This window comes from Meriones unguiculatus, chromosome 10, assembly GCF_030254825.1.
Source record: "Meriones unguiculatus strain TT.TT164.6M chromosome 10, Bangor_MerUng_6.1, whole genome shotgun sequence".
In the NCBI taxonomy this organism is placed as follows: domain Eukaryota; kingdom Metazoa; phylum Chordata; class Mammalia; order Rodentia; family Muridae; genus Meriones; species Meriones unguiculatus.
Window position 1 is genome coordinate 68,382,231 of NC_083358.1, and position 15,506 is coordinate 68,397,736.

A 15,506-nucleotide genomic window follows, 5' to 3' on the forward strand; every position below is an offset into this window, starting at 1 on the left:
TTTGTCTGCCTATCTAATATTGTGGACACATTTGGCAATCTATTAAAATTAAAGCAAAGGTAGAGATTGTGGCACACGTGTTTAATCCCGGAACTTGGGAGGCAGAGAAAGGAGGATCATTGTGAGTGGAAAGCCATGCTGTTTTACACTTCGAGTTCCAGGTCAGCCAAGGCTGCATAGTGAAGTGTCATCTCAAAAAACAAATTATAGTAGCAGCAACAGCAGCTAAATAAAAAGGAAGTGACAAGCACTTTCACAGTACATTCTATGTGGATATTTAGTATCCACAAATTCTTTTCCAGTAGAGCTTTTTTATTTTTTATTTTTATTTCTTTTGAGCCTGGCCCCAGAAAGCAGTGATAACAAATGAAATTCTAGTTTCAAGAGGGGATTCAAAATAATTTTCACCTTTCAATTCTGCTTATAAAAATACATGTCAAGGGCTGGAGAGATGATGGCTCAGAGGCTAAGAGCACTGGCTCTTCTTCCAAAGGTCCTGAGTTCAATTCCCAGCACCTACATGTTAGTTCATAATCATCTGTAGTGAGATCTGATGTCCTCTTTTGGTGTGCATGCACATATGCAGGCAGAATACTGTACAAATAATAAATAAATAAATCTAAAAAAAACATGCCAAAGAAAATGCTTGTTTGGAGATTTTTTAATTTTGAATTGTGTTTTGCCAAACTTATTGCTGGCTATCTTTAATTAAGTTCTTTAAAATATTTAAACGCGAGGTTTGAGGAGTGCTGGGTTTTCAGAGAAGTCAGGATAAATTTAAGAACCCATTTTATACATAAAACATGGCCATGCGTATTTTCATAGGCATTTCAATAACCCTGCTGCCAGACTTTCTTCTCCTCCTTCTCCTTCTCCTTCTCCTTCTCCTTCTCCTTCTCCTTCTCCTTCTCCTTCTCCTTCTCCTTCTCCTTCTCCTTCTCCTTCTCCTTCTCCTTCTCCTTCTCCTTCTCCTTCTCCTTCTCCTTCTCCTTCTCCTTCTCCTTCTCCTTCTCCTTCTCCTTCTCCTTCTTCTTCTTCTTCTTCTTCTTCTTCTTCTCCACCTCCTCCTCCTCCTTCTTCTTCTTCCTCTTCCACCCCGCTGCTCACCCCCTTTCCCCCTGTCCCCTGCTCCCCTACCTTCCCCGACCACTATGACACTTCATTGTGGAAATGTTTATGTTTCTATGAGGACTCCAGTGGGAATTTCCTGTGACAAGTGTCTGGGTCAGCTGCTGAGGCCTGAGCCTGAGCTACACAAGGGCATTCACCTTAAAGAGCTCTCCTAAATAATATTTGGCTGCAAGTGGTGAGAATTGGGACTCATCCTCTGATGACTAGTATAGACATTCAAAACTAACCATAGAAGATGTATTCGGGCTCAGTCAGTTTCAATGTGTTTGGTACTAATTGGACCTCACCACTTTTTTAAATATAAATTAGGGAACTATTCCAGCTTGATAATAATTATCAACTTGAGCAGAAAAGTATTACAACAAGTGATTTTTTTTTTTTTTTTTTGGTCATATACCCTCCCCTACCCTCCACCCACCCCTACCCAGTGCCTTCTGCATTTGTAACACTGTGGACTGGTTTAGTTTGGATTCCAAGATGAAAACTTCCTTGATTTTCCTTCATGAACGAAACAAATGTCTTAGAAGTGAGAGACTAAAAACTATAGCCCACCTACGTTTAATCATTAATAGTGAGCCCTTCCATGAACTTAGGTCCTGATTTTGGAGTTTGGAATCTGACCTTTCCCCTATAGATAAACACTGTTGTCGCAGCTTCTGAGGAGGGTCACTTCCTTGCTGGCTGCCACCAGAAGAGTCCACTTCTCAGTGACTCCTGGGAACTGGATGTGGCAGAGGGTAGCCAGGCAGCATGATCCTGCTTGCCGTTCTTTTCCTCTGCTTCTTCTCCTCGTATTCTGCTTCTGTTAAAGGTAAGTTTATGTTGCCGCTTCCTAAACTTGAATCTCAGTCTCCCCTTCGCTCTCTCTCTTTCCCTCTCCCTCAACCCTTACTATGTATGTGGGTGTTGAAAGAGTTCCTAACTACACAATTTTTAAAAGTTGGAATAAGACTGGAATATCTGGGGGTGGGGGTGGGAGACAACTAAGTGGAAATGAAAACAAAATTTTAATTTCTGGCTGTCTCATACAGAAACGGGGTCCCTTTCCATTTCAGCCCACCATTCCCCAGAGCAGTGTCTCTAGCTTCGGTTTCTTACTCCTGGAAAACAAATGTGAGCTATTGTTACCTGCTGCTGATGGACACACAGAATTCATTTGAATTGTAAAATAGGATTAAAAAAAAAAAAAAGAACACAAAAACCCAGTCCTGAAATTTTCTTCTAGTTGCTTAGCAATGAAATACCAAGAAGAATCAGACTTAAAAAAGAAAAAAAAAGGGGGGGAGGGGGATTTGATTGCCAAAGAATTATGAATGAAATGGTAAAACATGTATGGAATTCTGTTGGCTTTCAAAAGAAGTAGAATAATCCAAGTCAGTGAATTAAAGGAAATAAAGCTATATAATATGGATTTAAAAAATAAGACATCTTAAAATATGTATTACTAGCCAACAGTTTCTGTTTTAAGACGAAAATTACTTTAAAAATAATGTAAGAAAAAATACAAAAGAAAAAGCATCTCACGAGGAATGGTTTCAAAGTGGTATGTAGAATGTACTAATTTGAAATCTATCCACCAGTTTATAAACAAGTTTGGGTTTTGGATTGTTACCTTGTATAAAGATGTCATCTTTTATAGTTCATAAAAAGTTATACTGTTCAAACCAATGATCTAAGGGCATTCTGTCATAGTAGAGGCCAACTTTTAGTACTATGTATCCTGAGCGATTGATAAAATAATTACACACAGACTTGTTAAATCTGTGGCTTGTGATCATAGAATGAAGTTTGTCTCAAGATGTGTGTGCGTGTGTCTGAAGTTTCTACTTGAAAAAGGACTACAACATGATACAGAGGGCTGTAATTCAATTATTTCACCAGAGCAAATATGTTTTTAAACTAGATGGAATATTTTCAGTACCTTCAAAAATCATTAGTGTAAAAGAAACAACCCTTACATAGGTGGAAAAAAAATCTTGTAAAGCATGTAAGACAGTGTTTTATTGTTTCTCTAATACGATGTAAACAGTATAATATAGAACCCAATACCATGATTATTTTGAAGAAAAAATAATGGAGATATAGTAGTTGCTGTAGCTTCTTGCTTGATTCCCATTCTGTAAACTAAAAAGTAGCAAATGCACACACACACACACACACACACACACACACACACACGCGCGCACACACACCTCAGCAGCATGCAGGCACGCCACCAGCGCATGGGAGAAAGGTGACTTAGAACATGACAGTTTGTTGTGTACAAGCCCCATGACAAATTTAGAGTTTTCAGAACCCAAGGCTTGTGCAATTGAGAGGCCGTCTTTGAGAAAACATTACAAAAATACCTTATGCTTACAAAGGTTACTGAGGGAAGATAAGGAATGAGTACAGGTTGCTAGGACCCTCCTCCAAAGACTTGCAAGGGGCCCAGGGAAGTGAGAGGCCTAGGGATTATGCTTCTTCACAGGAGTTTCTCCATTCCATTTTATTTCAAAGACTCTCTTATGCTAAATATAACAAACATACAATATAGGGCTTAATTCCCTCCGTGTACATGCAATGTCCTTTGGGATTAGGGGACCCCTGTAGCTTCTCTGCCCTCAGAATGATTGATATGTAACCGGCAAATGACTCGAGACGACTCTACCTTCCTTAGGATGAAGGTGGTGTGGAGGGCAGTCAGATTTATGGAGCACGAACTTCAAAGGCTCAGGGAGTCCCCACCTGTTACAGGTGCGCCTGCTGAGAGTGGATCTGTCCCCAGTACTGACTTGGGTTTTGTTCATGTTGGGCTTTTACTTTCTATTTGCTTTGTCAGCTATTGTACTTCCTATTGGCTTCTTCACTTCCAGTCTTCACTCGGTGCCTGACCCACCCTCAGTCTAAGTCCATTGGCAGTCATCACCCGCTACCTCTGCACCCATCCCTCCTTCTGTCTTACGTTCTCCCTTCCGAATCTCAAACTTTAAGTCAATGATATATTGGATGCCCAGTGTTGCCGGAGCCCTGGACAACATGAACAGAGAACTACCAGAGGAAGGGTGGCAAGTAACACTGGAGCACAGGCCAGTTATTTGGACCATCTTAAACTTTGATGAAAAGGTCAGACCCTTGCGGCCTGGTGAAAGAGGGAGAGAAGCGATGGGAGAGCAGAGCCGTTCCTGCTCTGGGCTTCACCTTCCCAGCACAGTCAGGCGCTCATCTGTCGTTTGCTCCTTGTTACTGGGAAAGTAAAAGAAAGAAAACATCAGCACAATAGTTTTGAAAGCTTTGGACTTTAAGAAGTACTCCCACCTATACATTTTCCATCATGACTTTCATCAGAAGGCACCTTCATGTCCATAAACTCAGGTTTCATAAAACCTAAACTTCAAAGTCTGCACTGTGTAGGGGTTGAACTTGGAGTCAGCCTTTGTCAGCTCTCCCGTACTGCTTACCTTTCAAAATTGCTGTCAGGATTAGATAAGACAGCACACAGTACTTTTGTGCCCTATATGGAATTTGATAGATGTCACTAAGAATTAAAAAAAAAAAAAGTCTTTCTGGCCAAGATTTCCTTCCTGGCCACAAACTAGTGTTTGAACTGCTGCAGAGCAACCAGTTAAAATGCAAATGAGGTGGAGGAAGAAAAGGTTGACAGAGTTATAGACTGTGTCCCATTCAAGGTCTTCTTGACATCTTCCTTCTACATCTCATGCCTCAGGCTTGGCCAACTTGGTGTCTGATGCTTTATTTATTTATTTATTTATTTATTTATTTATTTAGTGCTTTGCCAGCCCTTACTCATCTGTCACCTGCCTCTTCTGTGTTCCTATTGAATCTCTTGCCCTCCTTTTGAACCTTTGTCAGAGCATGGAACCTAGAACTGGGTCAAAAAACTTCTTTCAGCTTCCTGTCTCACAGAGTCAAACTCTAAGCCTATGGACTTGTCCCGTTAGTCTCCCTGGTGCCCAGAGGCACTTATTTAACCCCACCTTCTTCTGCTGTGTTGCTCACTTAGTTAAGTCTGCATAAGCCCTCTTTGGGGCCTTTGTGCTTGCTGCTCTTTGTGAGAATCGGAGTGGGAAGAGAAGAGCATGACTCTTGCTGTAGAGGTACATGTGGCCAGCCTAAAGCTGCCCTTGCCACACAGAGGTCCACCCAACCCCTTTTCTAGCAGACCTGTCTCCATTAGCATGCATGGCATCCTATGGTATTTCCTCATACGTAATGTTAATTCCGTAAGGGTAGAGATTGTGTCTCCTCGCTCATTGGCATGACTGTTGACTCTAGAAAACTGCCCATGTCCTAGGAGTTTCTCCGCACATCCTTGTTGAAGGAAAGAGTAAAGTCCTGTCTCCTTTCCTAGGAATTAAAGAAAAGTAGATCTGCAATTTTAGAGGCGTGTGGTAAGAGAGCAGGATCTTTAGAGCCAGATGGCTATTGTACCCGTCATGTCACTATTGTTAATTACCTGAGTAACCCTAGGCAAACTGCAATCTTTATGTCCTTCCATTTCCTCATCTAACGAAGAGCAGTAATGCCCATGCAGCACCACATGTGGGGGTGCAAAATTGTAATCCAAGCAACTGCAGCAAAAGGCAAGAGAAAGAAAAGTTCCAGGCCAGCCTGGGCTACATAGTGAGACCCTGTCTCAAAAGAGACAAATAAATAACAACAGAACAAGGTTGAATTTATTAGATTTTTCTGACTGTCATCACACGTAATCTTGAGGCAACATGTTTTGGTCTCTCTCTCTCTCTCTCTTTTTCCTGGAGACTATATAGTTATTGCATGGCATGGATGGGCAGTATCTGATGTAGACCAAGCTGGCCTCAAACTCAAATCTACTTGCCTCTGCTTCCCAAGTGCTGGGATTAAATCATGCACCACTAACATCTGGATACGTACATACTTAAGGAGAAAGTAATTTGTGACCTCCCGTTAGAATTAACTAACAAAGCAACCCCAGTAACCCCAAGGAAGAGTATCCATACCGAATCCTTCTTGACTACATCCAATGAGCGATACACAGAAAATATACACACTGGCTTTGGTGATCAAAAACTTTCTGTGTCTGAGAAAAATTTGAACCTACACCTTTGAGTGTCGTGGGAGTGAGTTAAAATGAATTGGAAACTCTGTGAACTTCTCCTCTGTGCTTATGTTGTTGTTGTTATTGTTTGTTTTTTGTTTTTTTTGGGGGGGTACCCAATACAGACCTGTATACTATTTGATATTAAATATCAAATTAAATCCCATGTAAAGATTTTATGTAACTGTCTTTTTTTCAGGAACAATCAATTTAAACTTATTTATAGGAGTCTCTAAAATGTTCCAATTTTCTTTAAAATATTATGACAAAATAACATACCTGGGCATGTGCTTTTAATTAATTAATTAGTTAATTAATTTATTTTTGAAACATGGTCTCACACTGTACCCTATGTCGGCATGAAACTCACCATGTAGTCCAGGCTGCCCAGGCTACCCTCAAACTCACAGGCATCTTCCTGTCTCAGTCTTCAAAGCTCCAGGATTACAAGAATGAACCAGCACAACCACCACTGAAATGTTCTTTGGACAAGTTTCCTAATTAAGCTTGTAGAGAAAACTACAACGAAAAGACATTCTTTAAATGCAGCAAGTATGCAAACGGAAGAACTCTTTCAGATGACTAACACTTTTTGACACCCAGCTGTTGGAATTAAAAACATATTAATTATGGTAAAGATAGATGTGTGGTTTGGGTAAAAGAACCTGTTGCTCTTCCGGAAGACCTGTACCCACATAGCAGCTCACACCGGAATGTAGCTCGGGTTCCAGGAAATCCAATGACCTCTTCTGGCCTCTTTGGGTACTGCGTGCTTATGGTGTACATACAGGAAGGCACCCATACACATACAACTTTAAATGTTAATTACCAATGCTGTTACTCAATTTGTAAAACAAATCTGGTCAAGACCTTTGCTTGAACTTAGAGTCACGTGACTGAAAGCAACCTGACTGTTACTCTAGAACTGAATTGCTGTCCAATCAGGGCAATATAGGGATAGACAGGGATGACAGGGATAATTTACAGAAACAGTGTTTTCTGTAATGGAAGCTTGTTTGTATGTTCATCAGTTCACTTAGGCTTTGTGGTTTGTGAGCCACTGATTTTAGTAGATGGAGAAGCATACCATCTTCGGTTCAGGAGGTGCTTCTAAGCTCCATCAGCCCCAGTGAGCTGGAAGAATGCAATGGTGGTGAGACGGTATGTTCTCTGGCCTGACAGGTGCCTGACAATTAGAACTTGACCAGTGTCCTTCCTTTAATGCAGGTCACACAACTGGTCTCTCGTTAAATAACGAGCGGCTCTACAAGCTCACATACTCCACTGAAGTGTTTCTTAATGGGGGCAAAGGGAAACCGGAAGACAGCGTGGGCTACAGGATCTCATGTGACGTGGACGTTGTGTTACTGTGGCGGAATCCTGACGGGGACGATGACCAGCTGATCCAAGTCACGGTGGGCACTTTCTACCAAAGTGAAACACACAAGACCACACTGAGATTAGATGTCAGAATCACCCAGATGCACTTGTTTTGTACTCTTGGTTAAACTTGGTTCGTTATCTTTCACAAAAGTTGCTGCTGATCACTAGTGAGTATTTGGCAAATTATTGGAGCAGGCTGTTAGGAGATACTGGCTCCATGCTGCTGAGTAGCTGGAGTCTGATCTCCAGTTCTTTATCTCATCTTAATATGAAAGGGACATTGTATTGGAGTCCGTTCAAAAAGTTCTGCGTGGAAGGGATTTGCAATGCATGCCGTGCAAGGAACCACGGAGAGTGAAATAGAGATATGTTAGAAGAGGCCTTATTTAACAGGTGGAATTACTAATGAGGGACAGAGCCTCTTCTAGAAGGAACCAAGTTCTTTATAGAATGGCAGTATTTGATCAGCCATGATGGTTTAGATTTGTGAGACTTTTTCTAATGTTGAAACATTGTGATTCTACTTTCCAAGAACCTGACAGCAATGGATTCCTTTTGAAGTTAGTTTTTCTTCTGCTGGTTATGGGACCTGATACACTGGACCAAGTGCTTGCAACAAATAGCTTTGGCTGTTCTTTATAGTGTGGTTTATTGCAACCTAGTTGCCAATCCCTTGCTGTTTCTTTGGATGTCTCTAGTGGTCATTGTATTTTCAAAGCTGGATCAAAACATCACAATCCACTCTGAGTCACTTATCACTAACAGCAAGCTTTCCTGCAGAAAACAGTGCCTACATCCTTATTCTGTAATGCTCATCTTTCATTTTAAAAAAACACAAGGATGCAGGATGGGCAGGAATCCTTGCAGACACACCACAGACAAGGAAAGGATGAGGCAGATAGCAACTGTTCAAAACAAGTGACAAAAGTGACAGTGACACAGAAAAGCCAAATTCAAGCCACAGATATAACTCGAGATGACGGAGTCAAGTATCTTCATTTTTGACTAGTTAAACTATCCAACATTAAATTCTTTTAAAGGAAATGACATGGTAAGGCTCTGTAGCTTAGTGGGCTCCTTTACCACTTTATTTTTCAAGAGAGCAGACGTGGGAATTTTTTCTCATAGTTTTATTTCATTGACCTTAGATAACAGCTGTCAACGTTGACAATGTGAATCAACAGAGAGGAGAGAAGAGCATCTTCAAAGGCAAAACTGAAGCTAAGATCCTAGGCAAGGACAACCTGCAGGCTCTGCAGAGACCCATGCTTCTTCATCTAGTCCATGGAAAGGTAAAGGCTCTGGGGTTGTCTTCCCTGCTTCCTAGTCTGGTCCCTTCAGCAGGCGGTGCTCTGAGGGAGTCATATTGCTGCTGCCTTTATTTTCAGTGGAATCCTCTCAAGAACCGAGGGGCAAAGGCTACTGACTAAATGTCTCCAAAGTAAATAAAATCATGTCCTGAATTCTATTTCCTATCCAGCTTCTCTCTCTGTGTGTGTCTCTCTCTCTTTCATTAAACTCTTTGTAATAGAATGGCACATTGGCTTATGTGAGAAACACTTTTCTAAAGTGCATCTCTTATTAATATTAAATTAGGAAGGGTTTCAGAGCTAGCATAATAATCACAGCATGCTCACATAAGTTCAGGAAAATAGGCAGATTAGAATGGAAGGTTAGAGCCTAGAAAAACAGTATTCATTTGTGAGGATATCTGTCTGGGCAAAGTACGAAACTAATGTTTTGCTGTATCATGTTGAAGACAGGGCAGCTTTCAAAATATTTAGATATTCTTTATAAATCTGACTTGAAAAAAGCATTACACAGAGCAAAATGATGAATGAATATTTTAATATCTACCTAGAAGCCTGGCAATGAAATTCTATAAGCTTTCAAAAGTTTTATGATTTAAACCCAACCCATGTCATGGTCTTAATATGTTGAAACTGAGAATTTTGATCAGTTAATTATTAGGCATACCACATTCTGTTTTAGGAAAATTGCTGAAATTTTACTCACATTGAGAAGATGGGAGCTCAAGTTCTGTCATGAGAGAAAAACAAATGGGAAAGTTAGTTTTTGCTTTGCATGTCTCCAAAGTTCTTCTTTCTTTTCTCTTTTTTCTTCCTTTCTTTGTTTGTTTCTTTCTTTCTCTCTCTCTCTCTCTCTCTCTTTATTTTATTTTATTTTATTTTATTTTATTTTATTTTATTTTTTGGTTTGTTGAGACAGGGTTTCTCTGTGTAGCCTTGGCTGTCCTGGACTCACTCTGTAGACCAGGCTAGCCTCAAATTGACAGAGATCTGCCTGCCTCTGCCTCCCCAAGTGTTGGGATTAAAGGCTCCTGACACCACTCCCAGGTTAAAGTTTAACTTTCTACACTCAAAATAACGAAGAGAAGTACTCGAATGTAAAAAACATCAGAAACCTTTACTGCAAACAGTATGCACATTTTTATGTTATGAAGTCCTGAAAGAAGAACTGCAGGCAGGCATCATAGAAAATGCGAACCCCAGTCTCTCAGAATGCCTTCGTCTTTCTCCACCACTCCAGTAACTACGTGATTCGAGCCTTGCTCACATGTCCGTCTTTCTTTTCTGACCCTCCTAGTCAGCAGGAAGCAAGCATTTGACTTCACAACACTCCTGATACTTGGCAGCCCACTCATGGTTCTTCCTGTTTTCCTTTTACCATCTATATCCATTTCTAATTTACAGCTTTCAGCTGAGAAAAGGCCCAATCCTCTCTACAGTCCAGCCCCTCCACTCTCTGCACCTTTCCCAGAGTACCTCCGCCTTGTGCTGACTGGTGTGCCCATGAAGCTTTCCTCCCATCCCCCAAGCCCACAGCCCCTTGAGATCATTTCTACTGAAGAAGTTGTCACCTTGCACTCCATAGCAGCGAGTTTCTCATGGGCTGCCATTACATCTTTCTCTCAGAGCATCGGGCCACTTGCTTATAGTGAAAATTCAATGAATGCAAAGCAAAGGGATGAACACAACAGTTTATGTGAGGCTAAGTAAGCCATGAGGCCTGTGATTTGGTCAGTGATAAGAAAGGGGAACTCGATGCTTACAGCACTGAGCTCTATCAGAAGACACTGAACACTGTCTCCTGTGTTAGTCACACACCTAGGAGGCGCCTGCTGGGTTATTATCATCCTTCTGTGATGTCTGAGGAACTAGAGTCCTGAGAAGTTAAGAAAATTTCCAAAGAGCACAGAACTGGTAGGTCCTGAAGTTGGCACTTGAAGCAAAGTCTGTACTCTAAGCTTCTCTCTTCCACTGTCCTCTCTCTCATTGCAAACCCTTCTGGGCTGACTTGGAGGTTTTTTTAATTTCATTTATTTTTTCTTTTTACCACATGAATTCACGTGCTTGATTTGCATATGGCTCAACTTTATTAACACAAAACAGTCGTTTTCTTCTCTGGCCCTCCAAAGTGGCAAACTTCTTGAGTGCATTAAATATTAATTGCATTTATGATCTTAACCACAGCCTATCATTTTACAGTGTCTTTGCAGAAAGCTGAGTACAAAGTCTTGTTACACTGACACACACACACACACACACAAAGAACTGGGTGCCCTCACTGTTCAAAGGCTGGAGGAAGCTGCCACATCACTATTTCGGTGACACCAATGTGCCAGCCCAGCGGGAGCTGTGCTCTGTGACGATTTGCTGTAGCCACAGGTTAAAGTGCATCATTCTATATCTCTCAATTGTACAATAAAGTACTCGGAAAAGGCTCGACCCTGTAGACTAAGAAGAAGCCAAAGGGAATTTCCGGCCACATCACTGTTGGAAAGGTCATTGTCATTTCAGAGTACAAGAAGAGAAACTGTGAAGGCAGAGAACTGTTGATGAACTTTTTTTTTTGGAGGACATTTTCTATTCTAAGCCAAAATTAAAGTCTACATAAAATTTAGGGGATTTCAGGAGAATCTTTGTTCTTCTAGAGCACCCCCTTTCTCCTCTCCCCATTTAAAGCTCCCGTATTTACATTGTGAAAGAACCTAAGGAAATACCTAGATACATATTCGTTGTGTATTTTCTCTTCCACACAGTCATTCATTGCCCATATGTAAGTGCTTGGGCATGATCTGACTTTGTGTGCACGGGATAAGTAAGCTGGGAACGAGGCGGTTACCTGTTAAGTTCATTAACACTGAATTAACTTTAGTCATAACACAGAGTCTGAAAAGCTAATCCAGCCAACCAGACAGCTTCCAGGCTCCACACCTGCTTTTGCTTCTCTCTGTTGATGAAATTTGCCTCTTATTTTGCATTTTTTCCTGGTGTGGCTCTGCTATGTAAATCTGGCAAAGGAGCTGTGTGTGGTACCTGTCAACATCACCTTGGAAGCTTCCAAGTTCTTCTTCACCCATGTCTTCCCTTGCTTCTGTCTCAAGACAGCACTTGTTAACTACGCTCTGTCTTAAATAAATACCAAAGATGAAATGGTGAATCCCTGTTTGCCAGGATCAATCTGACTTATTCATGTTGTTTAGGCAATGGATGTAAATTTGCCTTCTGTTATTGTGTCCGTAAATTAAGAGGGCATTTTGTTCCTAGGGAAAATATAGTTCCCACCCCACCCCCCAAAAAATGGCTCTAGGTTTGACCGCGTGATCTGGATGCTCCTTGCTGGCAGCCTGCCTAACCTCACTCTGAGTTCCTTGTGTAGAAAACTCAGCTTGCTCTTCTCTGGAAACTCTGTTGACTGTGGATTCAGATCAGAGGCTTGAGCACGTGGGTATTTAGAACTCATTTCAGAGCTAAATGAAGTTATCAGTTTTATGGCCCGAACACCATAAAACATACTCAGCTCCTCTTGCAAAATAGTGAATTTAAGATTACTGCTGTGACAGTCACCTGGGTCAAACTTCAAAGTTCTAGTTTATTAATATTATCATTGTTAAGTCATTTTCACGGTTGACGGATATAGGTCAGAATGTCAGCTTCACTTGGGGTCAGATGGGCCTGCTTTAAAAACGAACAGTTTTAGCTTCTGAAGTTGCAGCCATACAAAGGAAACAAAACAAAACAAAAGGCTTGTTCACTTTTCTAGTTGTAGGAAAACAGTAAATATCAATAGAAAAAAATTAAAACTTTTTGGTTGTGTCTCAGAGTTTATGCTTTTCAGATTTACTTACTTGGGGAAAAAATAATGCTGTAGCATCGTTTTCTTTAAGTGCTGAGGCAGCCAGATGGACGTCACAGAGGTGATCAGTGAAAGAACAGTGTGTGACCTGATTTGTAGACTTAATCCAAGCCATGTGTCTCCTGCGACACAGCCAGAACTCTAAGAACTCTTTGTGGGCTAGGGACATAGGAGCTAATGAGATAGTGCATTAGCTTCCCCATTTAATGCCTCCTGAAGCATTTAAGACTCTGACCAAAAAATGTCACTTTCCATGGATACACATGCATGCAGAACTCTAGTTATAAGACTCCTGGAGCCATGAAATCCAGACATATTCTTCCCCCAGGCATTTGCACTGGAAACCATACTGTTAGTGCTAACAGAAGAAAATCCATTTGCTAGTATAGAGGTCAGCTCTGAGAAACAGCCAGTGATTTGTTCGAGAAGATGTTTCCTGGAGTTTTAGACAGTGAAGTCACCGGCTCAGGTCCCTTTTAACCAGCACAGACAACGCTGTTCTAGTCCTTAAGGATTATGCAGTGTAGTGACTAAAACTGAACACAGATACAGTATCCAGAAAACCTGGCTAGGCAAAACATGTCTAGGAAGTAAAAATAGAAATTTGAGACACCTGCGTGGTTAATTCAGGCACAATATTGTCTCTGAAGACATGAGAACTTTTTAGGTAGGCTGAATTATTCAGATTAGTATTAATTAAAATCATCCCATTACTGAGGTTGTTTTTTGTTTTTTGTTTTTGTTTGTTTTTCCTGAGACAGGGTTTCTCTGCATAGACTTGGCTGTCCTGGACTCGCTTTGTAGACCAGGCTGGCCTCGAACTCACAGCGAATCCACCTGCCTCTGCCTCCCTGAGTGCTGGCATTACAAGTGTGCACCACAGAGCCTAGTGAGTTCTCTATTTTGTTTGAAATTCTTTCTTTCTTTTGTTTGAAATGCCTTCCTTCCTTCCTTCCTTCCTTCCTTCCTTCCTTCCTTTCTTTCTTTCTTTCTTTCTTTCTTTCTTCCTTTCTTTCCTTCTTTTTTGAAAATAGGAAAGCATTGGGGGTTGAGGGTAGGGGCAGAAATGCTCTTACACAGCTTCTGTAGAACATGGTAATTTTTAGAGGAAAGGCATATCTGTTCCTTGCTTCTGAACCATGTGATATATTTAAAGTCAATACAAGGTGAAAACAATAGGCTGCCCTCTAAAAACTTCTCCATATTTTGTGTTGTTTCTTACAGATGGTCTGACTCATTCAAATAATAAAATATAAATATAATGTAAATGTCAAGGATAAAACAAAGCCAAGCCACTCTTATTCTTGCCAAATCACATTCACCTCATCTCAACCTCTTCCTCTATCTTCTTTCTGATGTGAACCGTAAGCAGTGGCTATGGGCAGGCTGTACGGTAGAAGCACCCTCTAGTCCTTCGACCTCTAAACGCCCTTCTACCCAAAGCAGTATCAATGCTCTGGAAACACTTTGGCCCTCATGATGCTTAGAGCCTTCATTTTTGGCTCCTAAGTCCCATTTTCTGATGATCTAGCTTCTTAGAAACCTGCTTCCTTTCACAAGAAAGAAATCACAGCCTTGTACTAACAGAATAATCCCTCACACTATCAGTAGGGGTGAGAATCTGGTCTCTCTGGCCACTTATTTAACCAAATTTGATAAACAATGTACCATTGCTTCATTTGTATTTCTCTTTTCCCCTTTAGGTCAAAGAGTTCTACTCGTATGAAAATGAGCCTGTGGGCATAGAGAACCTCAAGAGAGGCTTGGCTAGCTTATTCCAGATGCAGCTGAGCTCTGGAACCACCAACGAGGTATTTAGTGACAGTTCTAAGAATGCAGTGAGCATCTTGGTGAAGGGGGAGGGGGGCTCATCTGCAGTCTCAGCTACGAGGAAACCCAGGCCCTATTTCCAGCGAAGGCCTGCCTGGGCCATACGTAACTTTAAGGCAGCCTGGGTAACAGTGAAACCCGCCAGATCTCCACCACCCTTATAAGAGCTGGATGTGGCCACTTGTGTTGCCAGTACTACAGGGCAGAGGCGGGTGAATTCTGAGAGTTCACTGGCCAGCCGTGCTGACCGAGTTGGTGAGCTTCGGGGTCAGTGAGAGAGCCTGAGCAAGGCAGTATGTGATGGAGGAAAACACTCTATGTCCTTTATGACATACATGTATGCATATGGATGCATACACACATACACACAGGTAGTCACACATGCATTTACCACACACACATACACAATACACACATACCTCCCCAGCAATAATAAAATAAAATATAAAGATGGCTGGGGGTATGGGTCAGCAGTAGGGAGTTCTTTGAGCATGTAGGAGGCCCAATTCAAACTCCAGCACTACAAAATAAACAAGCAGGTCAGTAGATACATCAACCAGCCTCTTATTTGTTAATAGGCACATCAAAAACATTTACAAGCATTTCTGCCTATTGAAATGCCACAGGAAATTATAACTGCTGTGTTGTTTTAGGAAAGATGGCTTGAACTGAATAGTCAGAGTTCATTTACATATGAAATTATTGCTTCAATACAGAATTAATCAGTTACGTGAAAGGAACTTTGGATAAATTGTTAGATATGCAGAAAACTTTGGGGACCCAATGGTTGTTAGGTGTCTCTGTCCTGCTGTGTTGTGAGAAGCATGTTGGTATATTCCCCAGAATTTTCCTAGGGAAGCTGAACTCGTAGATAAGCAAGGAGCTGGGCAGCTGTGTTTGAATAATCTCCGGTATTTGGAATGTA

General features: G+C 41.3%; 1 protein-coding gene across 1 annotated transcript in view; it reads left to right on the plus strand.

Annotated features, from left to right (window-relative positions):
- The first annotated feature begins 1,639 nt into the window (after positions 1–1,639).
- The window catches only part of Mttp (microsomal triglyceride transfer protein), a 42,677-nt gene continuing 28,810 nt past the window's right edge, over positions 1,640–15,506 (plus strand). The window contains exons 1-4 of the mRNA XM_060392651.1: positions 1,640–1,942; positions 7,436–7,623; positions 8,740–8,883; positions 14,455–14,562. Of these exons, the coding sequence (XP_060248634.1) occupies positions 1,882–1,942; positions 7,436–7,623; positions 8,740–8,883; positions 14,455–14,562 (501 nt within the window). The 5' untranslated portion in view covers positions 1,640–1,881. The remainder of the gene's footprint in view (positions 1,943–7,435; positions 7,624–8,739; positions 8,884–14,454; positions 14,563–15,506) is intronic.